Consider the following 24339-nt stretch of genomic DNA (forward strand, 5'->3'; position numbering starts at 1 on the left):
GTTGGCGAGGACGGCTGGATTGTCTGTGCGGGGACGTTGTCAGTTCAATCCTCATTTCGATGGGCGAAAATTGGTGGGCTTTTACTTACGAGGTTGCGGTTCTACGGCATCCGCCTGCTCGTGCACGGAGCCGACGACATAGACGTGTTCGCGGGGTTGAGGTTCTGCTGGAGAAGATTCCTCGTCTTCGTCCTCGTCCCCACCGTTGTCGTAGATAGCAAAGGTCTCTGGGATAGGGGGTTCCGCTTCAGTCGAGAACCCCTGAGATCCCTGGACTTCCTCGTCCTCTTGCATGTCCTGAGACTCTTTGGTCTCCGTGGTCTCAGGCACAGGCATGCGCGGCATGTTCCTCATCTGCATGCAAGCATCGGCAAGTACTTCATCTCTCCACGTCTCAAATACTGCACAAATGATCATACCTTTGCCCGGGAGATGTCGTGAGCTTTCGAGATCGGTTATGCACAAAAAAGAAAGGGAAAGAAGGAAAAGATATTCGGTCGCTTTAGCTAAGTGTTCGAAACGAAAATGCGCGATGAACTGGAGGCGAAGACCGCTTGCAGGAGAAGGGAGAAAGAGAATTTATACGCTGCATCCCCAACTTCCTCATTAGTACTGTTGGTTGGCTTCGTCCAAACTTTGAAGTTCAGCCAGAAAGTTGTTGATGGAAGACGCGACGCCGCCGTCCCAACACACGAGACCCGTGGTTTCCCTGCAGAGTTTTCTTTGGCTTAGCTGGGGCCAAGGAAGCTCGATTACCTCGACCAACTTATCATGTGGTAGGTGGTGGCCGTATTTGAGTTGCTCTTCCTTGCTTGGGAAGATGGCGATCGTGGTGACCTAATGCCACCATAATAGCGCCAGAAGCAGATTGAGACTTCATTTCAGAAAGAGGACAAGACATTAATTTTGAAGAGGATTCATGCGGGGACTTGTGAGACGAAAGGTAGTGAGATACGCTAGATAGGTATGAAGGTATTAGAAAAGGAAAAAAAGCTCTACCCTAGTAACTCCATACCCGCTCGTGACTAAATGAAATTTCCATGAGCAAACGCCGTTCTTCATGACTGATGCCAGGCGACTGCCCCGTGGCCCCTCCACCGTAGGTATCTGCACTAATTCAACTAGGCCACATGGGCTCACGAACATGTCGCTTTCCCTCCATAAGGGAGCTGTCTCCAACAACCCTCCTTCACTGGCACTGGTGCCTGTAGTAGCTCCTGATACTCGCCACTACATCTGTCTGTTTGCAGAAGTCGGTCGGTCGATGCAGTGTAACAGCGGATGACTTGAGGCTGTCGACTTCGCCCGACCCGTTCAACAGACCGCTTCTACTTGAAATCTGTGCGACTGGCGCTGTTCCTTCTTCGAAGTGTGCAGTGATGGCAGCGACTGAGTTTCTAGAATACCGGATTGCAACTCATCATAGCTGGTACATCTGCTACTAAAGCTTAGCAGAGATTACCAACCCAAGATGCGAGCGACTCAAGCCAGCACCTTCAGTAATAAGTCAACGAACCTCGAGGTGCCGTCTCTTCACGAGACCCTGACGGCGTCCGCAAGCCTCAACCGCCTGAGACCAAGCCCGGACCCAGTGACGCCACTCCTGCCCAAGGCTTCGCTGCCGCATCCACCCCCGATGCCACCAGCGTTGCCGCCCAACTCGCCAAGCATCTCCACTTCTGCTCTGCCGGCATCGCGCCCCACGACATAACCAGCGCTAAAGCTGAGCGCCGACACAAGCACGACTACTCCAGCAGAGACAACCCAAGTGAGAAGAGTTGGAGACAGGGTTGTAGCTGTAGAGTCGTCAAGAGAGGCGATGGAGGCGGATGAGAGGGTACGACGGGCTTTCTTGGTAGAACCACGTCGGTCGCGGGAGCGACGGCGTTTGTGCTTGTCCGAAGAAGAAGAGCGCGACTGCGTTTTGGTAGCAGCGTTGGTAGTTGTGCGCAATGACGACGTTTTGGCAGTTGTAGTGCGTGTAGCAGGGGGTGATGGAGAGGACGAAGAAGGCAGCGCAGACTCGGGAACCATGCGCAAAGTTGAAGGATCAACGCGGTTCGAAGGTGTTGGTGCAGGGGCTGCCCTGGAGGACTGGGATTTGGGCAGTCCTCGTGCGGCGGCGGCACAGGAGAGGAGTGTCGAAAGGGAGGCTCGCAAAGCTGCGTCGTGATCGGCTTGATGCGAAGGCGATATCATGTTGTAGGGAGTGTGAGACTGTTGCGATGGGTATGAATGGCGTTGACTAGATCCTCTCCTTGCCCGAGGACGCTCGAAGTACGAAGTCTGCTGCTGGGCTGGCGTATTGCGATATACTGGAGCAGAGCCCGAGTGCGTAAAAGCGTTGGGCTGGGGAGTGAAGCATTGCTCTGTGGTCGCGCGATTGTATCCCACAGCAGTAGAGTTCTCGTCTTCGTCGTCTTCGGCGTCCGAGGCCGCATGATCCGACATGGCATACTGTTTCCGGCCTGACCGCTGCGGTGGGAGTCCCTCGTTTGATGATGACAAGACCTGGTCTGACTCGCTTTCGCTCTCTTCATACTCTTCCTGGCTGCTTGTGCCAGCGCTGGAGCCCCGGTAGCCCAGGTCGTCAAGATGCAGACGGCCCGCGGCGCGTTGTTGGTGGCGGCGTCTTTGGCGATTAAGGTTCGAGTCGTGTTGAACGCGAAGGCCGGTCGTTATGATTTCATCGTTTGCCGAAGATAGCGACGAGGACGAGGGCTGCGACGAAACCTCGATCCACGAATCTGAAAGGATCTTGTAAGTCCAAAAGTCTTGCAGAAAGTCGTCCATGGCGACTGCAGTAGCGGTGAGGATATGCAAGGTACAAGAAAATGAAGGAGATGGGCGCGACGTTGAGAGTAGGCGTCGAGAAAAGAGTCATAGGCAAAGACGTCACAGGAGTACTACTCACCATCTGACCGCGACCTGGTACCAGCAGGTGCAGACGTATTGAGGTTGGAGGCTGGAGTATGACCGCGGCTCTGCTGGCCTGTCTCGCGGGACGCGCCGGTGGCTCGGCCGTGATCTGGCAAGTCCATGTCCGAGGGCGACATGATGTAAAGGCTGGAGACTCAAAGCAGAGACAGAAAAGACTGTGGGAAGAGACGCGGCGAGGGCAGTTGGCGATAGAGGGTCGCGACGCCGAAAGCGGACTGGCAGGGACCTTGGTCGGAGGGAGCCGAGCCGGGCTTCTTTGTCCCGATATGAGTTGGCAACGGCGGAGAGGAGGGTCTAAGAGGATGATGGCGCGAGTTTGAAATGGAGCCTTGAAGTCCAGCGCGATGCGGAGGGGCAGAGGTAGAGGTTCTTGAGGAGCGTGGCAGTGTCAGGTGTGTGCGACTTGTCTCTGGTCTCACGGGCAGGTGACGGGTGATGGCGCTCAAGGTCCAGTGGAGGCCGGATGGATGACGCTACCACGGCGATAAGGTGGTGGATCCCTGCGCCAGGAGAGAGGATGGAGCGGCGAGAGCAGGCAAGTTGATGGTTGGGGAGTGGAGAAGGGGGAAGAGGAGTCAGGGTCCTCCTTTCCGGGGGCGGCTGGTAGGTAGCGATGGTTAAGGTAAGTAAGGTAATGTGGGTTGGATTTAGAACAAGGCGGCTGCCGATAACGACCAACTGCTGCTGCTGCTGCTAGAGCACCACATACCACGCACTGCACCAAGGAAGCACCTCAGCTCTCCGCACGTGGTTGCAAGCTGTACATGTACCTCCACGCGCACCAGTCAGTCAGTCAGTCAGTCAGTCAATCAGTCAGTCAATCAGTCAGTCGTCTTCGCTTCCCACGTCATTCTTCTTCTATCGTGACTAGCCCCTTGCATCCGTCGCCCAGCACCCACCCGACTCGAGTCCACTTGTGCTTCCAAGTAGACCAGACCACCTCAGCTCACCACCACATCACCCTCTCATGACTGCCCACTGTGCCTATCAGTACTTACGTGCTGCCCGCTACATGTACCTTAGCGCTGTCGTCACAAATGCCTCGCACGCCCCTCCGTCACCCCGGATCCAGGTTGCGAATTGTGGAGACGAGCGGATCTACACGCGCAGCGCTGGTGCTTGATCGACGCGCCGCCGCCCGCCCGCCGTGGCGTGAGCTTCGACTCTGCCTCTTTTCACTTCTTCGCCCTCTCGCCTCTTGCTGTCTCTGATATATCCGACCTCGTCGTCTCTAGTTGCATCGTTGCTTCTCTTCGGGTGCGGGGTGTTGCACTCGGCGCCGTGTCTTGGTCTTTAGTCTACCCGTCGGCCGAGTCGCCGGGACAATTCGCCCTTCATTTAAGGATTTTATTTGGCTCGCCCAACAGCCATTGGTCGCTGTTCGCACATTTCATGTGGGTATTGCGTTGGCGAATCCTTGGCGGCGAGACCTGCAATGCGCGAGGGAATCGTATTCGGCACACGCTGAGTTGGATTCTATTCATGCCGCTTCAAACTTCAGCCGTGGAGAATCTTTTAGACTAGGTACGTCAAACTTCTAGAATTCGTTTACCATCTATCGATTCTCGCGTGCGAGCACGACGTTGGCAAAACTGCCTCCATCACTAAGTAAGAAGAAATCTCAGTTGGCCGCGAGGCACAACGAGAAGCAAAAAAGGAACCCAAAGACGACGAGTCAAAGGGGACACCGTTTCTCCCGAAGCCCCGCAACAAGGGCAAAAAATTACCAACACCAAGAGCGGCCAGCCATGGACATGTCGTTTACATTAGTCGTTGCCAAAAGACGGCGGTGATGCGTGGGGCTCGTCACAAGCCCGTCTTGCCCAACTTCGCTGCAAGGTCGTCCACGGCCTTGTCATTCTCCAAAGCCACCTTGGCCTGCTCTGCCTCGTCTGCTTCCTGGACCGTCTTTTCAGCCTTCTCATCCTCCTCTTCCTCCTCTTCCTCGTCGTCTTCTTCGTCATCCAGCTCGTCTAGCTCGTCAAGGCCGTATTCTTCATCTTCTTTAAGACTCTTGACGAATTCCGGGTCCGCCTCCTCCTTTCGCTGATCAAACGCCTCTGTGAGGCGCTCGATGTTTTCGTCATCTTCGCTAAACTTGTTTCCGTTGACTTCGAAGCGGCGCAGCTTAGGGAGCGCCTTGTCTGTCGCGTCAGCAAATGACTTGAGGCCCTTCGCATCCATGTCGTTGTACTGCATGCGCAGAACCTCCAAGTCAGGGTTTTTGCCCTCGGCCAGCGCCTTGCTCAGCATCAGGGCTCCACGCTTCTGCAAGTAGCAGTCCGAAATTCCAAGCTCGCGCAGGTGCTTCCAGCCACCCACAGCGTCGGCCAGAGCGCGTGCGCCGGTCGTAGTAAACGTGTTGTCCTGCAGGTCGAGAGTCCGCAATTGGTCTTGGTGCGCAAGGCCATTCTTCAGCAGGTGCGTGATGCCCTCCTGGCGTATGCCATTTTGCACCATTTTGATCTCACGCAGCTTGTCGTGCTTGCCGAATGCCTTCGCAAACGCCTCCATCGAACCATTCTCCAAGCGGTTGCGTCCGCAAATGATTGTTTCGAGGTTGGGAACATCGGCACTCGCGTCGGCGGCACGTGCAGCAGCCTTCTTGTCGGCGAGGGTCGAGAGAGCGTTGGCGATGAGGGTACCCGCAGCCGGACCGAGGCCGTTGTTGTTGAGAATGAGATGCTGAAGAGGGGTGTGTTCGGAAAGGAAGGCAACGAGTGGCGCTTGGGTGTTGAGGCCAAAGGCATTGTCGGAGAGGTTGACCGTGGTGAGGTTGGGGAGCTTGAGCAGCGCTTGCAAGAGGCTGTCCAGTGCAGGAGGGATTTCGGAGAGCAGACGCGACGTGAAGATGTCGGCAAGATTGGCGACCTACGCGGGCGGGACAGTTAAACAAGTGGCTCTGTGGGGGATTGTTTACAGTTCTGGTAGCGGGTTCCATGAGGGCAAACAACGCATCTGGCCGGGGATCCCCAGACTTGCCTTCAAGTTCTTCTTGGTCTCCAAAACCTTGGCCAGAGCCTCAGAGGCACCTATTCCCAACGTGTTGCCGACGAGAACGACCTCCTCGACATCTGGGTTGTCCCTGAGGGCCTGGAGGTGGGGTTCAATGTCTTCGGCGGTGGTGAGCTTCAGGCCCTTGCCCTCGAGACTGAAGACTTTGGGGTTTGCCATGGTGGGCGACGTGTTGGGTAGGCTCGAGCCGCGCTTCTAGTAATGAGCGTTCGGTGGTGATGTGATCGGCGGCCAAAGAGAGCGGTGGTGGAGGGGCTCAAGTCTCGTTTTCGTAGGCAAAACGACAGACGAAGGACCCTTGCTGCGGCTGCCCGCCGCGTGCATTTTCTCGAGCCCTGACCGCCATGTGCCGCCCGCCGGGCATCTTGGCAGTTTTGGTTGCCATCGGTGAGGTAAGCAATCATCTCTAAACCTCCGAACTTCCATCGCATTGCGCCATCCAACATTCTTCTCTCTCCCAGCCCGCCAAAATGAGTGCTGCACAAGCCAGTAAGTCGCGCCATGATCGCATCCCCTACGCGCTCCGCTGACAGCCTGTAGCAGTGCCAACCAACGTTGCCAGCGACGTCAAGCCTACAGGCGAAGGTGCCGCAAAGCCCAAGGTCCGCTCCATCCTCCCCAGCCATTGCGCCACGCTGACCTGATCCGCACAGCCATGCTGCGTTTGCAAGGACGAAAAGGCCGCCCGTGACGAGTGCATGCTCTTCTCCAAGAGCGACAACCCTCAACAAGAGTGCAAAGACTTGGTCTCGAAATACAAGACCTGCATGGCCGGATTTGGTTTCAACATATAGCGGTGCAACGGGACCAGTCGAATGGGACAATGAAACAGCATTGGGAGGCGTTGAAAAGGCATCATACACTCTCAAGAGCTCATGTACAGCATCAACGACTTTTGTATTACTAATGAAGAATAGACTCCACTCCTCAGACTTCTGGACATGGCAGCCACGGGTATCTTGTGCAAGATTTTTCGAAATCGCGTTCCTTCAGCTACTGCGCCTTCTTGGTTCGCTCCAGCTTCCAGATCCTTTTGAACGTGTCAATGAGACTGTACAGACACCACAGCCAGCAAATGTAAAAGCCAGGAGCACCGACGAGGACATTGGCAACAACCCACAAATCCGGCTTACCTGCCGGCGTCGGCACAAAGGCTTCCAGGAAATGCCAGCCAATCATAGCAGCGTAGAACCCGGCGTGGATCATTTTCTCGAGCGCATTCAGCTGCTGCGAAGGGACTTCGTTGTTGAAGATCGAAAGCGATGTTGGCGGCAGTCCGAGCAGATACGCCCAAAGCAAAGTAAGGACGAAGTAAGGCGTGCTCAACTCGTCCCTTTTGAGCAGCGGAAACATGGTCCAGGCTCCAAGAATGTTTGCCAACCCAACCCAAGCGCGGACGTACGGACTCAGTCCTAGGCTGGAGCCAAGGAGTAGCGTCATGGGCAACAGAGGAAGCATAACGTTCTTCTCGTGCACCTGATAGGAGAAGAGAAAGAAGGCCCAGGAGGTAGCGGCGAACGCGTATGGTACGAGCTCTCTCCTCGGCTTGAAAAACAGGACAAGGCAAGGAGTCGCAATGTGAGCACCGGTCAGAACGAGAGAAGCGAATTGTAGGTCTGCCGTTGGATACTTTTGGAGTTTGTGGAAAGTGTGGATAGCGCACCACACGTTGGCGACCTTGTCTTCAAATAGTCCGCGCGCAAAGGGAAAGATTCGGTGGACAGACTGCGCCACTTCCAGGATAACCGCATAGTACCAAGAATCCTTGTCGAGAGTGATGGGCAGCATGGAGAGAAGCTCGGGCTCGGGTAGACTGCGGATAGGTAGCCCGTTGTACCAGTCATTGACAGTTCCCAGGATAAGCGGCGCATACAAAAGAACAAAAGAAGCTACCGTGACCAGGGCAATTCCAAGAAACCGCAACAGGTTTATGCGAGGGAACAGGCAGCTTCCAAGCAAGTATGCAAAGACGGCGGGCGCATAGAACAGGGCCATTTGCTTGAATCCCAAAGCAGCGACAAAAAAGACGCAGCTCCAAAAGTAGCGACCAGCGATCAACGAATACATCGTTGCTGCGACGAAGCCAAGCATAACCGTATTGTACTGGAAATGCCCGTGGTCAATCAGAATCGTTGCCGGTTGCATCAAAACGGCAACCAAAGCAATAGCGAACTCCCATGTGTTGACTTCTTGCGCGCGTGCGTATCGGCGGAGACAGACGATGATGGCAGGGACGTAGACGAGGTATTCGGAGACAAAGGCTGTTCCGCGCATGAAGATCTTGAGATTCGGATCGTCTAGACCGCGAGAGGTGTGCAGGGCGAACCACGTTGGCTCAACATAGTTACCACTTCTTTTGTTAGTGACATGACCCAACGACAGTGACTAGTAGCCGAATTGTTCTTAGCCCACGTAGGGAGATGTGTGCAGAAACTGTGCGGCTCTTGGGAACTGGCCTGGTAGGGACAGTGTGCACCCGGCCTCAGAGATAAACTTGACTCACATTTTCCCAAGAAGCCAGCTGTGGTATGCAGTCAATGGTGGATAGTCCAAACCCCACCATTGGAGGTCGTGAAAGTACCATTGCGTAATCGGGAGGTGTGTGGTGATTTCGAGCCAGTGTCGCTGGGCTTCAAAGTCTCCGTGCATGGGAGGTTTTTGGAAACCTTTGATCAATTAGTTGGATTGCAACCAAAGGCGGAAACAAAAAATACCAGAATAGCCCCAAAAAGCTGTGGACCATCTAAAGAGCCCGACGGCCATGAGAATCAAAGGCAGCACAAGCCATTGGGAGACGTTGCCTATCGCTGGCCAGAGGAAAGCCACGAGTGGGAATGCTGGTTTGGAGACATTGCCAGTGGGATCCAGATAAACAGTTCCCTTGTTCGGTCGGGCGAGGACTGCACTGTCGCCTTTTCTCCTCTTGCGAGGCTTGTGAGCTGGCGACGGTGCCATGTTGACAGCTTTGGAGTGGATTCGGCGACGCAAGAACAGCCAAAGTCCGATGCGGGACGGGAGCTCCAGCAAAAGGGTCGCGCTAGGCTGAAACGGTCGGGCGGTAGCCGCTCGGCGCCGGGCTGGGCAACATTTCTGGCCCGAGCTCGAAATTTTTAACCGTCGCGCAGGATCTTTTTTTCTTCGTCGCACCTCTGCACTCTGCAAAGTCGTCGCACACGTCCAAAACTCCTTTTGAGAGCTTTTTCATTCTTGAGGGCCATCATACCGTCCAGCATTCGGTACTTTTGAGAAGCATCAACAGACAAACTCAGTCTATTCGGTTCGTGGGCAACTTCCATCTCGACGGCTTATCGCGCTTTTTCCAGTGGGCGCGCAAGAGAATCTTCTCTCTTCTGTGGGCTTGTGACTTCAGTGGGCTTGTGAGATAGCGACTGCTTCTCGGCCTTTGTGGGAACACTCCGCCTTGAACGTCGTTCTGTGGGCTTGTGGGCTTGAGGGCTAATCCGCCTTGAGCGGACTCGAGGGCTGTGGGCTTTGCGCACGTTTGAGAGATCCTGATGAAGAGCTAGGAGCATCGCTCCCCCATTTTGCACTGTTGGCATTGCCACTAGAGGGTTGCTGGCTTTGGCGTCTTCACTCGCGCCGTTACATTACCTGCCACTATTGCTCTGCTTTTGCTAACCGCTTTTCTTTCGACAGTAATTCACCACAATGGCCAAGGACAAGTCCACCAAGCCTACCAAGGCCACTGCCTCGAAGAAGGCCGAGACCCCCGTCAAGAGCAAGGCTCTGTCCGCCGTCAAGGACGGTCGCGTGACCAAGAAGTCCCAGACTCCGAAGTCGAAGGCGAAGGAGACGGCCAAGGACGTCGCCTCGAAGGCCTCGAAAGACAAGAAGTCGAAGAAAAGCAAGAAGGAGCCTACTCCTGAGCCCGAGTCCGACAGCGATGAGGAGATGGACAGCGACAGCTCCGCCAGCAGCGAGAGCGAGTCTGACTCTGAGTCATCTGCCTCCGAGGCTGCCCCCACCAAGGCCGCTCCTAAGACCAACGGTGTTGCCAAGAAGGGAGACTCCTCTTCTGAGTCTGAATCTTCCAGCGACAGCGACAGCGAGGAGGCCGCCCCGGCCAAGGCTGGTGCTTCCGAGTCTTCTGATGAGAGCGACAGCTCCAGCGACAGCGAGTCTGCGGATGAGAAGCCTGCCGCAAAGAAGGCCAAGGCTGCTACTGCTACTAAGGTTGAGTCTTCTGACAGCGAAAGCGATAGCGACGACGATTCGTCTGAGGACGAGGAGGAAAAGCCTGCCGCGAAGAAGGCCAAGGCCAAGTCGTCTGATTCTTCAGACAGCGACAGCGATGAGTCTGAGAACGAGAAGCCTGCGGTTAAGAAGGAGGCTAAGAAGGAAGCCGTAAGTTGCACACATCTCTACGACAACTGCTGATGCTAACCTCGTTTCAGTCTTCTGATGACTCTGACTCTTCCGACTCTGACTCCGACTCTGAGGAGTCTGAAGAGTCTGCTTCTTCGGAAGAAGCTGCTCCCTCCAAGAAGCGCAAGGCTGAGGATGAGGAGAAGCCTGCTGCCAAGAAGAGCAAGACTAACGTCCCCGCCAATGCCTCGGCCAACCTCTTCATTGGTAACCTCAGCTGGAATGTCGATGAGGACTGGCTTGGACGTGAGTTTGAAGAGTTCGGTGAAATCACTGGTGTCCGTATCGTGACCGACAGGGCTACTGGAAGGTCCAAGGGGTGAGAATCGCCCATCCGTGTTCTCATTACATGCCGCTAATTGCCATAGTTTTGGTTACGTCGAGTTTGCCAACATTGAGGATGCTGTCAAGGCCCTCAAGGCCAGGAAGGACTACGAGGTCGATGGCCGCCCTCTCAACGTCGACTACAGCACTCCCCGTCCGGCCAACGACGCCAGTGGCAACGGCAGGGACCGTGCCAACTCCCGCGCCAACAAGTTCGGCGACGTCCCCAAGGACCCCAGCGACACTCTCTTCGTTGGAAACTTGTCCTTCGATGCTACCCCTGATGACGTCCAGAACCTGTTCGCCGAGTACGGATCCATCACCCGCGTCTCCCTTCCCACCGACCCCGACAGCGGCTCCCTCAAGGGTTTCGGTTACGTCGGCTTCAGCTCCGTCGACGAGGCCAAGGCTGCTTACGAGGCATGCTTTGGTGCTGAGGTCGCTGGCCGTGCCATCCGCCTCGACTATGCGACTCCTCGTGACAACAACGGTGGTGGTGGCGGCCGCGGTGGCTTTGGTGGCCGTGGCGGCTTTGGTGGTCGCGGTGGCCGCGGCGGTCCCCGTGGAGGTGGTCGTGGAGGTTCCCGCGGTGGCTTTGGCGGTCGTGGAGGTGGCCGTGGTGGCTCGTTCAACCGTGGTGGCTTCGGTGATTTCAAGGGCAAGAAGACCACCTTTGACTAATTTCGTTGCGCACGCGTTGATGAAACAAAAAGTGGTAAGTGTTTGGACACGGTAAGGACTACGGGTGAAAATGGGACGGGAAAACAAAAAAGGGTCGGCGTTCGCGGATTATGGGTTTCCTTAAGGATAACGTCGTGCTCCTTGCATTGTACACGCGGTCAGAGTAGTAGGCTTTTGATATCCACTTGATGCTGTTTTTCTGGAGCCATGTTCTTGCTGCACACAATATCCAACCCCGTGAATTGGCCTCACATGATTTGAGCTGCTTTGCGACTCTTTTGTGTACTTCACTGTCGACTACAGTGAGAGCATCCACGTATGATGCTCATCAGATGTAGTATCCTGTGGCGTGACTTGAAAATTGGAATTTCTGACGTCGCGTGCACGGACCATAAAAAGTTGGGGTGGATTTCAAAATGATGCTGTCTGCGGTTCCCCCTCACCACGCCCACGGCACTTCAAATTCACTTCTCACGATGCCCAGTACAAAGCGCAAGGCCGAGGATAATGCTCCAGTTCTTAGTAGAAGCAAGAAGCGCGCTCTCCCAGACGACGAAGCGCGCTCCAACTTTCGCGAGGGCCTGTTTGACACCAAAGTGCTCAATGGATACAAAGAATACTACGCGCAGTCGGAGCCGTAAGACAGCTCCTCTCATTCTATCTCGACGCACTAATTGAAACCTACCTAGCTACAAACATGCTGTTATCCGCAACTTGATCGACCCATCTCTTCTCCGCTCAGTGCGCGACGAAATTCGCCAAAACATTGTCTTTACGCCAAAAGAAACCGACATTTACAAAATCCACCAGTCTGGCGATTTGGCGAATTTGGACGGTCTCGATGACTCGTCTCTGGCTAAGCTACCGTCTCTGCTCCGACTCCGCGATGCCATGTACAGCTCGGCTTTCCGCAAGTACATTTCTGAGATTGCTGGTTCGGGACCGCTGTCGGGCGTGAAGACGGACTTGGCGATTAATGTGTATACTCCCGGCTGTCACCTGCTGTGCCACGACGACGTGATTGGCAGCAGGCGCGTAAGCTACATTTTGTACCTGCTGGACCCTGACAAGCCCTGGAAGCCGGAGTGGGGTGGTGCTCTGCGCCTGTTTCCGACAGAGGACCTCAAGAATGAGGATGGCGAAGAAGTCAAACTGCCTCAGCCCGATCCCACTGTCGTCATCCCTCCCGCTTTCAACCAATTGAGCTTCTTCACCGTTCAGCCCGGAGAAAGCTTCCACGACGTCGAGGAGGTCTACAAGCGTGGCGAAGGGGAAACGGAGGAGGAAGATGGAGGCCGCGTCAGAATGGCAATCAGTGGCTGGTTCCACATTCCACAAGAAGGCGAGGAAGGATACGAGCCTGGCCTTGAAGAGAAGCTGGCTGAGAAGAGTTCGCTACAGCAGCTCGAGGCTGGAAAAGCTGACAAGCTTGGCATGCCGCAAAAATCCTGGCATGAATGTCCAGAGCAACAAAAGGAGGACAAGGGAAAAAACAAGGGCAAGGGCAAAATACAAGAAGACGAGGAAGAAGAGGACGTCGAGCTTACAGAGGCCGACTTCGATTTCTTGATCAAGTACATGACGCCGCACTACCTTTCTCCCGACACCGTCGACGAGCTCAAGGAGTTGTTTGAAGAGGAATCATCTCTGAGACTTTCTCAATTCTTGTCTCGCTCATTTTCCGCCCGCCTCAAGGCTTTCCTCGAGGAGGCTGACAAGACTCCCGAAATGCCTGCTGCGGAATCCAAGAAGAAAAATTGCGGAGTCGCAAGGCCACCCCACAAGCACCGCTTCCTCTACCGATATCCCGAGCGCAAGGACGCCGCTGCGCAGGATGGCGAAGAGCTGAGTCCCTACGACGAGCTCGTGGACGTCTTCATTCCCAGTCTGGCCTTTAAGAAATGGTTGAGTATCACCACCAGCCTCTCGCTTCAGAAGAGCAGCCTTCTTGCGCGCCGCTTCCGCCGCGGCATGGACTACACTCTTGCTACTTCGTACGAGGAGGAGAACCCGCAGCTCGAAGTCACGCTCGGAATCACCCCGAGCAAAGGATGGGGTGACGACGACGCCGACGCGGAAGAAGTCGCAGACGCTCAGAACGGAGCCGAGGCGGATGAAGAAGAGGATGAAGAGGACGAGGACGAGGAGGAGGCTGGCTCCAAAACAAACGGAAAGACAACCAACGGCAACGCCAAATCCAAGCCCAAGAAAAAGACCCGGAAAGAGGACGAAAAGATGCCCGACGCACCTGCTCCGGCCGAGAGCGCCGAAGACATGCCCGGTGGCTACGAAATGTACATGGCGGCCGACGACGACGACGACGAGCAAGACGAGAGCGACGAGACGGGCTCCAACGACGGCGTCGAAGTCCCGGCCGGCTCCAAGAACAAGGGCGGCGCGGAGTCGTCGCAGACGGGCGCGGGCAAGAGGCGCAAGGCGGACCCGGCCGTGTACAGGGCGAGCTCCGGCGACGACGATGACGGCGTGCTCTTCAGCATGCCGGCGGGCTGGAACCAGATGAGCATCGTCTTGCGCGACATGGGGTCATTGCGGTTCGTCAAGTACGTGAGCAAGTCTGCAAAGGGCGACCGATGGGACGTCTGCGCCGATTACGAAGTGGAGTTTGATGAGGAAGATGATGAGGGTAACGAGTATGAGGGTCCTGAGAGCCACCTGGCATGTTCGAGGGAATGTAATCATTAATTCGGCGTTGGAAAGGATGAAAAGTCTAGTACAAGTTATGATACACCGTTTCGGTCTTTGGATCTACTCATTCCCCGTCTTGAAAGACTTTGCTATCCCGTAACTCCAATGCACCGTTCTTGAGATAACCTATGGCAAAAGTTGCTCCCCTGAATTGCTTCTCTTCAGTTGCCGGTAGTCTTACTCTTCCACTTGCAACTTCTCATCCATGGCAATGAGAATCTTCATTACCCTCTCGTACGTCCACATAGTCACCGCACTTGTCGGCGCAGCCTTGATAAGGCTGACCGTCAAGCCCCTATACAAGCCCCTCGGGCCCTCTCGTCTCAAAATCTGCCTAATGGTCCGACAAACGCCCTCGTAGATAGGAATGTTCTTATGGATATACTTGGCCCTTGTCGGCCCCTGCACCTGGAGACGCTTTCTGACCGTATCCAGCGGAAAGACAGCCGTCTTGCTAAAGACGCTCGCCGTGACGCCGGCCACGGCGTCGGTCGACCCAAACGGCAGCGGCAGCGGCGCAAAGATCGGCTTGAGCGTCTCGTAGGACAGGAAGAAGAGGCCCATGTACGGCACGATTTGGCTCACGCCGGCGCCCAATCCGCGAAAAAAGCCGCGCGGACCCTCAGAAGTGTATATGTCGTGCACAGAGGCGGTCAGGGAGGCATAGACGCGCTCGCTGCCCTGGGCGGCGAAGCGCGTGCGCAGCAGGTCGAGCGGGTACGTCGCCGTGGTCGCGAAGGTGCCAGCAGTCGCGCCGGCCAGGAAACTGACGGCGGCGTCGGGCGGCGTGTATGGCGGGGGTATGTTGGCGAGGAAGGACGAGGCGGTGCGGTACGAGAGGAATTGCACGCCGCCATAGCACAGGTACATGGCTTCGGCGGGGACATTGCCCTTCCACAGACCGGAGATGCCTTCTTCGCGCACGATGTGCTTGAATGTGTTGAGTGTGCCTTTGTACGTCGGACCTCCCTGGGCCGAGGCGATGGAGAGCGGGTCGCTGAGGGAGTGGATTTGGAGCTGCAGGCGGATCTTGATGACGTCGAGGGGCGCGACGACGAATCTGTTGCTTGTGTTAGCTTGCTATTATGACAATAGAGATATCGGACAAGACGGTACCTAGAGATCAGGCCGGCGATGGCGCCAGCCGTCACGACTTGCCGGCGTGTGCCCTGTGTCGTGTGTCAATTTCTTGGGCTCGAAGCTTTCTTGAGGTTGATGTTTTGGACATACCTCATCCTTCAGCTGCTCAACTTTGCCAGACATACATCCAGCAGGTGAGGCGGCTGTACGGCGCGAAGAAATAAAGGCCGTCGTGATCCAGGGCGGAATTGGTGGTGTTGAGGCGTGGTGGGTGATACAGTTGCGTCAGAAGCTTTGGCCCCCTGTCGGAATGCTTGTCAGCAACACCGAAAATGCTGCGCCATGATTGGCTGCTTTTTTGTCCATCAAGTCTTTGATGAACTTCGCGCACTCGTTATCTTCGACCTGAAACCATGTGCAGTGTGAGTCGTGAAAACTTCGACATTGATGTGATAGGTTTCTCCTGGCCTCGTTTGCTATGCAGAACTTCAAACACCCAGACCTCTGACGTCTCCCAGCTTTTATCCGTCAGGCTTTCATTTCTTTTATTTGCAGTCTCTCGCAATTCCTCAGTGTCTACACATGGTTTGCCATTAGTCTCAACCTAGACCGTGGGCGCAGAGAAAGATCCCCAAAGACTGAGCAAAGTGGCCCCCTTGACTGCGGTATACAAGATCAAAATTTTCAGCGACAACAGGCATCTCGAATGATCGAATGAAAATTGGGCGTAAGTGTCAGTTCGAATAGATACACAATTCGGCGTGAGAGTGGTCCATATGTGGTGGTTTGTTGACAGTTGACAGCACTGCTTTCCGTTTCCGTGAGCGGGCCGCGGTACATGGACACCCCTGCCGAGCGGCGCTGGCCCGAGGCCCCTCCGCAATGACAGACGACTACAAACATGACCTTGCCCTCGCCTTGAAGACAATTGGAAAGCAACAACTTGAAAAATGTTGCGCTCTTCTTTCAAGATTGGAGTTGAGACTGCGTTTGGGTCACTGCGTCGTCCAAGATGTTTGACAAATCAAACCAACTTGAGCCAGCTCCAGCTACGTCGCTCTACTGCAGCCGCCAGGCCATTGGAAGCATCTACAGAAAGTTCGGGACCTGTTGCAGATGGCCTTCCGAGAGGACTATCAGAAAATCTTCCTCAATCTGCAAAATTTCTCTCTTCCCTGGTCTCGTCATTAAATGCCAAGCAGATTCGTGACAGTTGCGCCTGTCCTCAATGCGTGGACCCATCAAGTTCTCAGAAGAGCTATCATACGACGGACATTCCGGAAAACATCAAGCCCAAAGCTCAACTGTCAAAGGAAGACTCCAGGGTGATTGAAATCAAGTGGGAGAACGACATTCCTGACTGGTCAAACGACCATGTCACGCAGTTCTACCGCAACAACGTAGAGGCAAAAGACACCATATACCATCCCATCGCGCCTGTGGAGCGGCGCATCTGGAACGCCAAAAATGTGCAGCAAGTTTCGAAAAAGGAGGCATTTATCGACTTCAACGAATACGTACACGACGACAAGACATTGCACAAGGCTCTAGAGCAGATCGGACGCTGGGGCATTGTTTTCCTCGAGAATGTTCCCGACTCTGAAAAGGCCATTGAGAAAATCACCGGACGCATTGGACTGCTGAAAGAGACGTTTTACGGGCGAACATGGGACGTCAAGTCGATGCCGCAAGCCAAAAACATAGCCTACACGCACCAGTACCTTGGGTTGCACCAGGACCTCATGTACGTGAGCAACCCGCCACACCTGCAAATACTGCACTCGCTGCGTGCGCGCGCACCGGGTGGCGAGTCCATGTTCGCCGACGGTTTCTGGGCTGCCTTTGAGCTGCTCAAACGCAACAGAGCTGCCTTCGATGCGCTGTGCACGCACAAGGTGCCGTTCCACTACCGCAACGACTCGCAGTCCTACGTCAAGTGGCGGCCTACCATCGAGCTGGGCGCCAGGACGAATCCCACGACGCCGGTCGTGCATCCGGAGCAAGAGGCAAACGCAGCAGCGACGCCAGAGTTCAGCGCCGACACGCCTACCGACTTGGGCCTCCATGCCGTCAACTACTCGCCACCCTTCCAAGCACCGTGGCTCGCGACGCAGACGGGGAACCACGTCTTCCCCTCGGCGCAGCACCAGCCGCTATCACGATCCCAATTCGACGAGCTCTTCGCCGCCCTGTCCCAATTCCGCCGCATCCTGGAGGACCCGGCCAACATGCTCGAGCTGCGCCTCGAAGAGGGCCAAGCCGTCGTCTTCGACAATCGCCGCGCCTTGCACGCGCGCCGTGAGTTTGACGCCGCCAAGGGCGAGCGCTGGCTCAAGGGCGCATACGTCGACGACGACGTCTTTTACAGTCGCTGGCGCGTCTTGGCGGCTAGGATGTCGGGCGCTGAGCGTAAGCAGGAAGAGATGCGAAAGATGCTTTACGGGGGACAAGGGGCGTAGTACTTGCGGATGCGGTGGAGGTTTGTTTGCGTTGATCTTTTACGTTGACTTGTTGTACATACACTTTACCTGAATGCATGGGAGCCATGTTCAGCTGGTGACTGCACGTTCAGCGTTGCAATATAGCGAACTCCCACTGTGTAAGATTAGAGAACAATGTCTACTGCCCATCTGACCTACAAGCCAGCAGCACTGTACCTTATCAACTTTAAAGAGAAAGTTGCGATAGCTTCGGCTTGCTCGCTCGGTTGCACTTTTGCTTCCCTGTCAGCCTTCCCTTGGCCTGATGGAGAGCAATAAGTGCTCTAGTACTGTGTATTCTTTTGCTTTTCTACGACCAACCATTTCGCTCGCAGGTATCCTGAAGCGCTCATTCCCTCTCCACCTTCACACCACTAGTAGCCCATCCCTAAAACCGCCAAAGGTGCCTAACCCCGCCAGACAAGACAACAACAAACAAACGAACAAAGCAAGCCGGCGAGCCAACAAACCAACAAACACCCACACACCCGCGCGTAGACGCACGGGGGTCCAGACCAGAAAATAAACATTCCAGCCCCATCTCGCCACGCGCGTCGACGTTCAATCTTGCAACTGCATCCAATCCAAAACAACCAACGAAAGCGCCGCCGCCGCCACCCCTTCCCCATCTCTCCCGTCTCTCTCCTTTGGCAATACTATTACTCACGCACCACATCGAATCAGGCAAATGGGCAGACAGACGGACGGACGAAGAAGAGCAGATGACCTAGCCCCCCTTCCCTCCCCCCCCCACGGCGCGTATGTATGTAGATGCGTTTGCCACGGCTAAGCAGACGAGACGAGACGAGACGGGTGAGCGGGCAAACGCCAACAGTCTTCAGACGTCCAGACTCTGGGGAAGCAGGATGAGAGGGTGGAAAAACCGGGTAAGGCAAGAACAGTGTCCTGGATATGGGAGCCTGGCAGCACAAGAGACATGCTTGCCCGTACATACTTTGGCATGAGACGCAGAAGTGTCTCCAAGAAAGCCGGTGTTATTGGCTTCGTCGAAGAGGAGTAGAAGAATCCTAGACAGACCAAAAACAGAGAGGCCTTTGATGAGGTATGATGTCGAGCTCCTGCTTGAGCTAAGCTGCCTCATCAATGTTGCTCAGGCCGTAACAAGGGAGGGCCACACAAGTGCGGAGTGCCGCGCGACACTCAGAGCAGGCGAGGAGACTCAAGACACAGGCGACCGGAAACCAACACACAACAGAAATGCAGCCAGTCAGTCAGTCAGTCATGAGTAACCGGCTTCGGACGTCGCCCGGAGGTTCTGAATGGCGCTGAGTGAGCCTGTCGCCTGTCCGTCTCGTTCGACATGGCCGGTCAGAAGGTCTGATTGGTGTAAAAGCGCTGCCTGCAAGTGTCCGTGCATGTCCGGCGCTGCGCGACCATGCAATTCGGCCTGGAGCGTCCAGTGCGCAGTCTTCGTGAAAGGGGACACGGACATTGTTGTCCGTCCCATGCAGCGTGTATTTTTGCCGTTTGGCTCCGCGGGAGGGGAAGGGATTGTTAGAAGAGGAGGCCTTGGTCACTTGGGTGGGTTGGGTGACACAGCAGGGCTCGCTGTGTTGGATGATTGGTCCAGGGTGTTGAGGACATGGATATTGATGACTGAAACGGGCGACGACATGCCTCGTCGGGTGAGATGTCGTAGGAGCAGGGGAACGGTAAGATTGAATACAGACAGCTTCATCTTGCCATTGTCTCTCAAGTTCAAAGATGCTTGTCGCCTCGAAACACTGTCCAATTCTTTGTTTGGTTAGCTTAGACCAATATTGGAATCTGGGAGTACCAATGGGAACACAGGACTGGACTGGGCTGCCACGCGCTTAGCTGCGCCTCTGACTGAACCTTTTTTGATCGACAGATTCAACGCTGCGCTCGCAGCTGAGACATGCGGTAAGGCAGGCAAAAAGCAAGGATGCGTACAACCTCGACAAGTGTCAATCTGTGTGACCATCACATGCGGGTAATTTTGGAAGAAGGTGAGAGGCAGGAAATGCCCGCGATGCTCGAAATGTTTCTGGAAACCAGACAGATATCCAGATCCATCTCTTTTGTTAAACTTGCTCATTGGATACTTGCAAATTTGCAAAAAACAAACTGAAAACGGCATGAGAAGCGGAATCTCAGGAGTAGCTTCAAGTAGCCGAAAGCAAAGAAACTAACTCATCAAGGGCATCATCTGATGCCGATATTGCGCGAGCATGTTCATTCTATTACCTTACACTCCTGGCCAACCGGAAATGCCCGAGGATGTGTCCCATATCTCCTGTCGAGGAACCGCTCGCCCGCAGTCAAGTCTTGCACGCCGGTCATCTGGCCCGGAACAGTCTCGCTGGTGAGACGGGCCCGATCGAGCCCGGGTTGGAAGACTTGCACACATCTGAGAAGGAAATTTCCCACTCTTTCCAAAGAATCCTTGGTATCCTACAATTTGGTAAAGACAGACGGAAATGAAATTTGCCCATTTGGTTGTCGTAAGCGTCTCCTCTTGCGGTGGCTCGTATGCCGTAGAAATCCCGCCACCCCTAAATGATGCAGGCAGCTATGGGGCTGAACGTCTTGGCCCCGCTGCGCAGCGCGATGGTTTAGAAGTCGGCGCCTCCGTTGCCATTGTGATGGCCGACAGTATAGCCAAAGGCGGTGTTGTCGTTCTCGGATCCGTCGCCGCTCAATAAGTTGTTGTCGTTGGAACCCTCGGCATACGCGGCGGAGGCATTTGCACCACCTGACGCGCTCCCACTGCTGCCGGCAGCGGCATTGCCCTGTTGATTGAAGCCAACGGCAGGCTTGTTCTGATTTTGGAGGAGGGTCTCGAGGCACCAATCAATACCAATAGTTCAGATTATTCGTCTTCTGCCAGGTTTTCGGCGACAAACGAAATGGGGAGGGGCAACTTACTTCGCGGAAGCGCGATAGGTAGATTTTGAGCGCTTCGGAATAATTCTCGAAACCAAGAGAAGTCATGGCGAACAAAATGTCCTCTCCATTGACCGTCTTGCGCTTTTCCTGCTGGCATTTCTCCGAAGCTGGGGGGGCACATGTGAGCAACTGAAGCTGGCCGCGGGCTGGATTGGAAACATACATTCGCTGGTGATGAATGAGATGAACTCGCTCACGCACTCTTGCATGCACTCCTTTGCCTCCTTTGCGATTTTTGCATTTTCGGGCAAGGCCGTCTTCATGATGCGGGCGACTGGAGCAAAGTTACGAATGTTAGCATCTGAGGCAAAACCGTCGGATTTGCTTTTGGACGACGAATTGAGAGGCGGCGACGAGGATGACGGAGGAGATGCAGACGACATGATTCAGGCCGCCTGCCGACCGGCTTGCGGACGAGGCTCGCTGAAGGAACGCTGATTCGGTGGCAGAGGCGGTCGAAACGCGCGACTATGTGTGGAAGGTGTGCTTGTCGCGACGCCAGGCGTAGCATTTGTCGACCATGCAGCATGTGGTTGAGGGAGCACGCAAATCAGACGAAAGAGAGGTGCATGCTGGGGGAACGTACCGTTGGCAATGGGCAGCCATCGATCCTGCTCCTTGACCTCGAACTCGTAGCCGAGTCCTTGCGCTTGTGTATCCTGAGCTTCTCTGTCCATATGCGGCTCCGAACTTTCGTCAGGCGACTGCGCTCCAGGTTCCACGTCCGTCTTCTTCGGGGGGGTGGCCGACATGTTTATTCGGCCAGCTGCAGGCCCTTTCGGGACTGCAGAACGAGTCTGTGACGTGGACTGCCAGCGAATAGGTCTGCGAACAGCCAGCGCAGAGGCACGACGAGCCGGCCGGATATGCGACCTGATTGATGTGCGTCAAGGGCAGCCGGGGCTTGTGCGACTGCGGCCTGGACAGAGCAGACGACACGGCAGATGGCAGGAAAGGTTCCGGGGCGAGCGCTAAGGTACAATTGTATCGACGTGCAGCAGCAGACGACTGGGGTGCTGGAGTGGAGGAAGAGCGGGGGGGGGGGGGGGGGGCCGATTGTGGTGGCGCGTCAGAGAGGAGGGCGATTGGGGAGAAGTGGTGCCGTCGTGAGTACGACGCGGCTCCGTCTGCGTCTGGCTGCAGGCGCGCGATCTGCGATGTATGTGTTACTGGCCAGTTGCGGCGCACCCTGGGGCAAGGCTTTAAGGTCTGAACGGCTGCTCTGGTTTTTGAGCTCTGCCAGGCGCGACTTACCACTCGTACACGTTAACCGGGCAGCAGAGGTCGCGTGGTATGTACAGGGACGGACGAGACAGGGCGTGTCTGGGGTCGGGGGACGCAGTGGTTGGTCCAGAAGGCGAGGTGGTGAGGAATGGCGGGCGTTCTCACGGCGATGGGGTGCGAGGAGAAGTGAGAGAGAGAGAGAGAGAGAGACTGATTGAGAAAGGTGAGGGTCCGTCCGGTCGTGAAGCTCAAAGGACCTGAAGCTTCGACTTCGGCGCCGCCGCCGCGACAACAACAACAACACCACCGCCACCAGCCGCTACCTACGGGGCAATTCTCTTCGACACCAACACCAATGCCAGTGCGGCACCGGTCAGCGACCAATTGAGAAACGCTGTTGGCGCTGCGATGCGCTGCTGATTCGACGCGACAAGCACTGACGACACCGGGCACTTGCGGGAGCTCGAGGCTGGGCTGACAGAGGGGACCGATGTGGTGACGGCGAACGGGAATGCAGCAAACAAGACGGCTTGAGACAAACACGATCCAATGAAGAGGAGGAGAGAGGAGGAGTGCGACCAAGCTACGGATACCTGACCTTTCATCTGCGCTGCCCCCAGCCCGGGTTTAGGCGACGGCTAAAGACTGCCAGCCAGTGTTGTCCACGCCGTGTCCTGGTCGAGCTCCCCCACGCCCCCCGGCGTCTATCAGAAAACTGTCTTTGCTCGTGGGGTCCGCCTCCTCATTGGCCATGGCCACCACTCGTCCTCTCAACCCCAAGGCCTTCTCTTCTGGACCAGCCAACCTAATCTCGCGTGGACACAGTTGCGGGACGAGGCAACGGCCCATTCCGTGATACATGCGCGGCATCAGGCATGCAAGCCGGAATGTCACTCGACTCGCCTTGTTCTCCCAGCCAATGGCTGCTCCGCTCCGCCATGCAGCATACGACAGCGGCACCCTCTCAGCACACCATCGACAGGATGATGTGCTGTCCTCGCCCTGCCGTGAGATTCATGATATCACCTGGTGCTTATGCTCCTCTCTACGTGTATGGGCAGCAGCGCATGCCCCGACATGGTCCACGAGGTGGCTGAGACCACAGCCTTGCCCTGCTTCACATACCCTCCGTGTCCAATTCCCATCTTGGTCCTGACGCTTTGTGAGCATGGCTATTGGGGTACCTGATTTCCATCGCGATCTCTGGAAATCCTATTGACTGCATTTCCACGCTCCATGTCAGGCGTCGATCCAGCTCTGGGCCCAGCTCCGCGCCAACACATCCTGCAGCAGCACCCACGGCGTCAAGCCACCAAGGCTCAGCCTCGTAATGAAGGATGCAGTCGAAAGCCCAGCACCGCACCCACCCATGACGTTGTTCCAACCGTTCCTCCGAGCCTTGGCTGCGGTACACATTTCACCGTCCTCGTGCAAACTAACTCATGTTGCAAATGTGATGGATTCTATCTACGTAAGTTTTGACACCAATGATGAATGCACATGACCTGGACACGTCCTTATTTTCCCGAACCATGCATTGGGTACAGCTTAGCCTCTGCCGACGTTGATCTGGCTTCTCAGACCTCAGACTCAGCACACTCTTAACCGGCAATACTCAAGCAAGCCAAAGGAGCGCCCCCTCATTGACTAGCGTGGCTTTCTGCTCACGCCAGTACTTTTGATCGTTCCTGGAGCGACAAATCCGCGAAAAGCGCTTCAAAGACTTCGGTCCTTTGGAGTGGGAAGTCGTTGGTGTGGCTAGCAAGCTCCGCGCATCAGCTGTGGAGGCACTGCGCGTCGTCCAAGGGGTTGCATCGCGGACGGTTGCCCTTCCACTCGGCATAGCGTGGAATCTCCGGTGCTACAATCTTGATTGACAAACCAATTTATTGCTGCACGACCTGGACGTTGTTCTTTTTCTGCAATTACATGACGCATTAGCAATGCATCCGGACCCCGACCCAGGCGGCGTGTGTGCGCCTGGACTAGTTTCCACGTCTGACAACCCACCTTCCACTTGTCCATCTCCTCCTGCTTCGACTTGTACTGCTTGAGCAAATCTTCCAGAACCTTCTTCAAGCCTTCAGAATTTGTCTTGAGCGCCGGCACGACCTCCTGGACTGTTCTCTCCACCAAGACGCCATTGATCATGCGGAAGCACTTCCGCTCGCTGGAAAGGGGCTCCAAGGTCTCGAGCACAAGCCTATGATTCAGTGTGAGCGGCTGGACAGGGCGGAGACGAGGCGAGAGGCGGTGAAAATAAAAGTAAAGAGACAGGAGGGTTTTCTTTGAGCGGGAATGTGGAGGTATGCTTGGGGCGGGGGGACGAGGTTGCGCGTTCAGGTCGTATAATCGTACTTGTGTTCTTCAGCTTCCTGCTCGACATCGCCGATCTTTTGCGCAAGCTGTTGGAGGATGTTCTTGTAGTTGGAATATTGGATTTGCAGCTCTGCGGCGGGGAGGGTTAGCTTCGCTCTTGGTGCCGGTTTGCCCCGAGGCGCGCGAGGCGGCAACACACCTTGCTGCTTCTTGGAGTTGATCGCTTGCTGCGACATGGTGCCACGAGTATTGC

The 24339-nt window shown here is 55.5% G+C and overlaps 10 protein-coding genes across 10 annotated transcripts; 4 read left to right on the top strand and 6 right to left on the bottom strand.

The window, feature by feature from the left end:
* Positions 1-1379: 1379 nt before the first annotated feature.
* Positions 1380-3516, bottom strand: IWZ02DRAFT_130865 (uncharacterized protein). Its single transcript, XM_066761615.1, has 3 exons — positions 2915-3516; positions 1495-2747; positions 1380-1435 (listed from the first exon to the last, which is right to left on the bottom strand). The coding sequence occupies exons 1-2, from the start codon at positions 3054-3056 to the stop codon at positions 1534-1536; spliced, it is 1356 nt and encodes a 451-aa protein (XP_066626130.1). The 5' UTR covers positions 3057-3516; the 3' UTR covers positions 1380-1435; positions 1495-1533.
* Positions 3517-4448: 932 nt separating this feature from the next.
* Positions 4449-6291, bottom strand: IWZ02DRAFT_130879 (uncharacterized protein). Its single transcript, XM_066761616.1, has 2 exons — positions 5923-6291; positions 4449-5811 (listed from the first exon to the last, which is right to left on the bottom strand). The coding sequence occupies exons 1-2, from the start codon at positions 6112-6114 to the stop codon at positions 4747-4749; spliced, it is 1257 nt and encodes a 418-aa protein (XP_066626131.1). The 5' UTR covers positions 6115-6291; the 3' UTR covers positions 4449-4746.
* A 134-nt stretch (positions 6292-6425) lies between these two features.
* IWZ02DRAFT_487436 (cytochrome C oxidase copper chaperone-domain-containing protein) lies at positions 6426-6749 on the top strand (the record flags this gene model as incomplete). Its single annotated transcript, XM_066769362.1, has 3 exons — positions 6426-6444; positions 6496-6557; positions 6609-6749. The coding sequence occupies 3 exons, from the start codon at positions 6426-6428 to the stop codon at positions 6747-6749; spliced, it is 222 nt and encodes a 73-aa protein (XP_066626132.1).
* Positions 6499-8937, bottom strand: IWZ02DRAFT_442048 (dolichyl pyrophosphate Man9GlcNAc2 alpha-1,3-glucosyltransferase-like protein). Its single transcript, XM_066766944.1, has 5 exons — positions 8670-8937; positions 8459-8621; positions 6873-8305; positions 6609-6807; positions 6499-6557 (listed from the first exon to the last, which is right to left on the bottom strand). Exons 1-3 carry the CDS (start codon positions 8908-8910, stop codon positions 6949-6951), a joined length of 1761 nt encoding a protein of 586 aa, XP_066626133.1. The 5' UTR covers positions 8911-8937; the 3' UTR covers positions 6499-6557; positions 6609-6807; positions 6873-6948.
* Positions 8938-9624: 687 nt separating this feature from the next.
* On the top strand, positions 9625-11346 carry IWZ02DRAFT_371637 (uncharacterized protein; the record flags this gene model as incomplete). Its single annotated transcript, XM_066764580.1, has 4 exons — positions 9625-10094; positions 10167-10320; positions 10371-10660; positions 10710-11346. 4 exons carry the CDS (start codon positions 9625-9627, stop codon positions 11344-11346), a joined length of 1551 nt encoding a protein of 516 aa, XP_066626134.1.
* Positions 11347-11781: 435 nt separating this feature from the next.
* On the top strand, positions 11782-14238 carry IWZ02DRAFT_130983 (Oxoglutarate and iron-dependent oxygenase degradation C-term-domain-containing protein). The gene is made up of 2 exons (XM_066761617.1): positions 11782-11983; positions 12036-14238. The coding sequence occupies exons 1-2, from the start codon at positions 11823-11825 to the stop codon at positions 14047-14049; spliced, it is 2175 nt and encodes a 724-aa protein (XP_066626135.1). The 5' UTR covers positions 11782-11822; the 3' UTR covers positions 14050-14238.
* Positions 14100-15403, bottom strand: IWZ02DRAFT_442054 (mitochondrial thiamine pyrophosphate carrier 1). Its single transcript, XM_066766945.1, has 3 exons — positions 15283-15403; positions 15169-15221; positions 14100-15112 (listed from the first exon to the last, which is right to left on the bottom strand). The coding sequence occupies exons 1-3, from the start codon at positions 15313-15315 to the stop codon at positions 14230-14232; spliced, it is 969 nt and encodes a 322-aa protein (XP_066626136.1). The 5' UTR covers positions 15316-15403; the 3' UTR covers positions 14100-14229.
* Positions 15404-16015: 612 nt separating this feature from the next.
* IWZ02DRAFT_496580 (uncharacterized protein) lies at positions 16016-17591 on the top strand (the record flags this gene model as incomplete). Its single annotated transcript, XM_066770171.1, has 2 exons — positions 16016-16230; positions 16346-17591. Exons 1-2 carry the CDS (start codon positions 16145-16147, stop codon positions 17589-17591), a joined length of 1332 nt encoding a protein of 443 aa, XP_066626137.1. The 5' UTR covers positions 16016-16144.
* A 2618-nt stretch (positions 17592-20209) lies between these two features.
* Positions 20210-21295, bottom strand: IWZ02DRAFT_487442 (transcription factor HAP3; the record flags this gene model as incomplete). The annotated part of the gene is made up of 4 exons (XM_066769363.1): positions 20210-20434; positions 20523-20650; positions 20707-20817; positions 21130-21295. 4 exons carry the CDS (start codon positions 21293-21295, stop codon positions 20210-20212), a joined length of 630 nt encoding a protein of 209 aa, XP_066626138.1.
* A 2358-nt stretch (positions 21296-23653) lies between these two features.
* On the bottom strand, positions 23654-24322 carry IWZ02DRAFT_487443 (Prefoldin beta-like protein; the record flags this gene model as incomplete). Its single annotated transcript, XM_066769364.1, has 4 exons — positions 23654-23686; positions 23778-23970; positions 24126-24216; positions 24286-24322. 4 exons carry the CDS (start codon positions 24320-24322, stop codon positions 23654-23656), a joined length of 354 nt encoding a protein of 117 aa, XP_066626139.1.
* Between the last annotated feature and the right edge of the window lie 17 nt (positions 24323-24339).

The sequence above is a fragment of the Phyllosticta citriasiana genome (genome assembly GCF_038021145.1).
Source record: "Phyllosticta citriasiana strain CBS 120426 chromosome Unknown IWZ02scaffold_2, whole genome shotgun sequence".
Taxonomy (NCBI): domain Eukaryota; kingdom Fungi; phylum Ascomycota; class Dothideomycetes; order Botryosphaeriales; family Phyllostictaceae; genus Phyllosticta; species Phyllosticta citriasiana.

Coding starts and splice junctions, on each gene's coding strand:
- IWZ02DRAFT_130865 (XM_066761615.1), bottom strand. CDS start 3,056: ATGTCGCCCTCGGACATGGACTTGCCAGATCACGGCCGAGCCACCGGC. Junction 2,748..2,914: donor TACCAGGTCGCGGTCAGATG/GTGAGTAGTACT, acceptor AGATCCTTTCAG/ATTCGTGGATCGAGGTTTCG.
- IWZ02DRAFT_130879 (XM_066761616.1), bottom strand. CDS start 6,114: ATGGCAAACCCCAAAGTCTTCAGTCTCGAGGGCAAGGGCCTGAAGCTC. Junction 5,812..5,922: donor AGACCAAGAAGAACTTGAAG/GCAAGTCTGGGG, acceptor CCGCCCGCGTAG/GTCGCCAATCTTGCCGACAT.
- IWZ02DRAFT_442048 (XM_066766944.1), bottom strand. CDS start 8,910: ATGGCACCGTCGCCAGCTCACAAGCCTCGCAAGAGGAGAAAAGGCGAC. Junction 8,622..8,669: donor AGCTTTTTGGGGCTATTCTG/GTATTTTTTGTT, acceptor AATTGATCAAAG/GTTTCCAAAAACCTCCCATG. Junction 8,306..8,458: donor AGCTGGCTTCTTGGGAAAAT/GTGAGTCAAGTT, acceptor TAACAAAAGAAG/TGGTAACTATGTTGAGCCAA.
- IWZ02DRAFT_130983 (XM_066761617.1), top strand. CDS start 11,823: ATGCCCAGTACAAAGCGCAAGGCCGAGGATAATGCTCCAGTTCTTAGT. Junction 11,984..12,035: donor TACTACGCGCAGTCGGAGCC/GTAAGACAGCTC, acceptor AAACCTACCTAG/CTACAAACATGCTGTTATCC.
- IWZ02DRAFT_442054 (XM_066766945.1), bottom strand. CDS start 15,315: ATGTCTGGCAAAGTTGAGCAGCTGAAGGATGAG. Junction 15,222..15,282: donor TTGAGCAGCTGAAGGATGAG/GTATGTCCAAAA, acceptor CACACGACACAG/GGCACACGCCGGCAAGTCGT. Junction 15,113..15,168: donor ATCGCCGGCCTGATCTCTAG/GTACCGTCTTGT, acceptor CACAAGCAACAG/ATTCGTCGTCGCGCCCCTCG.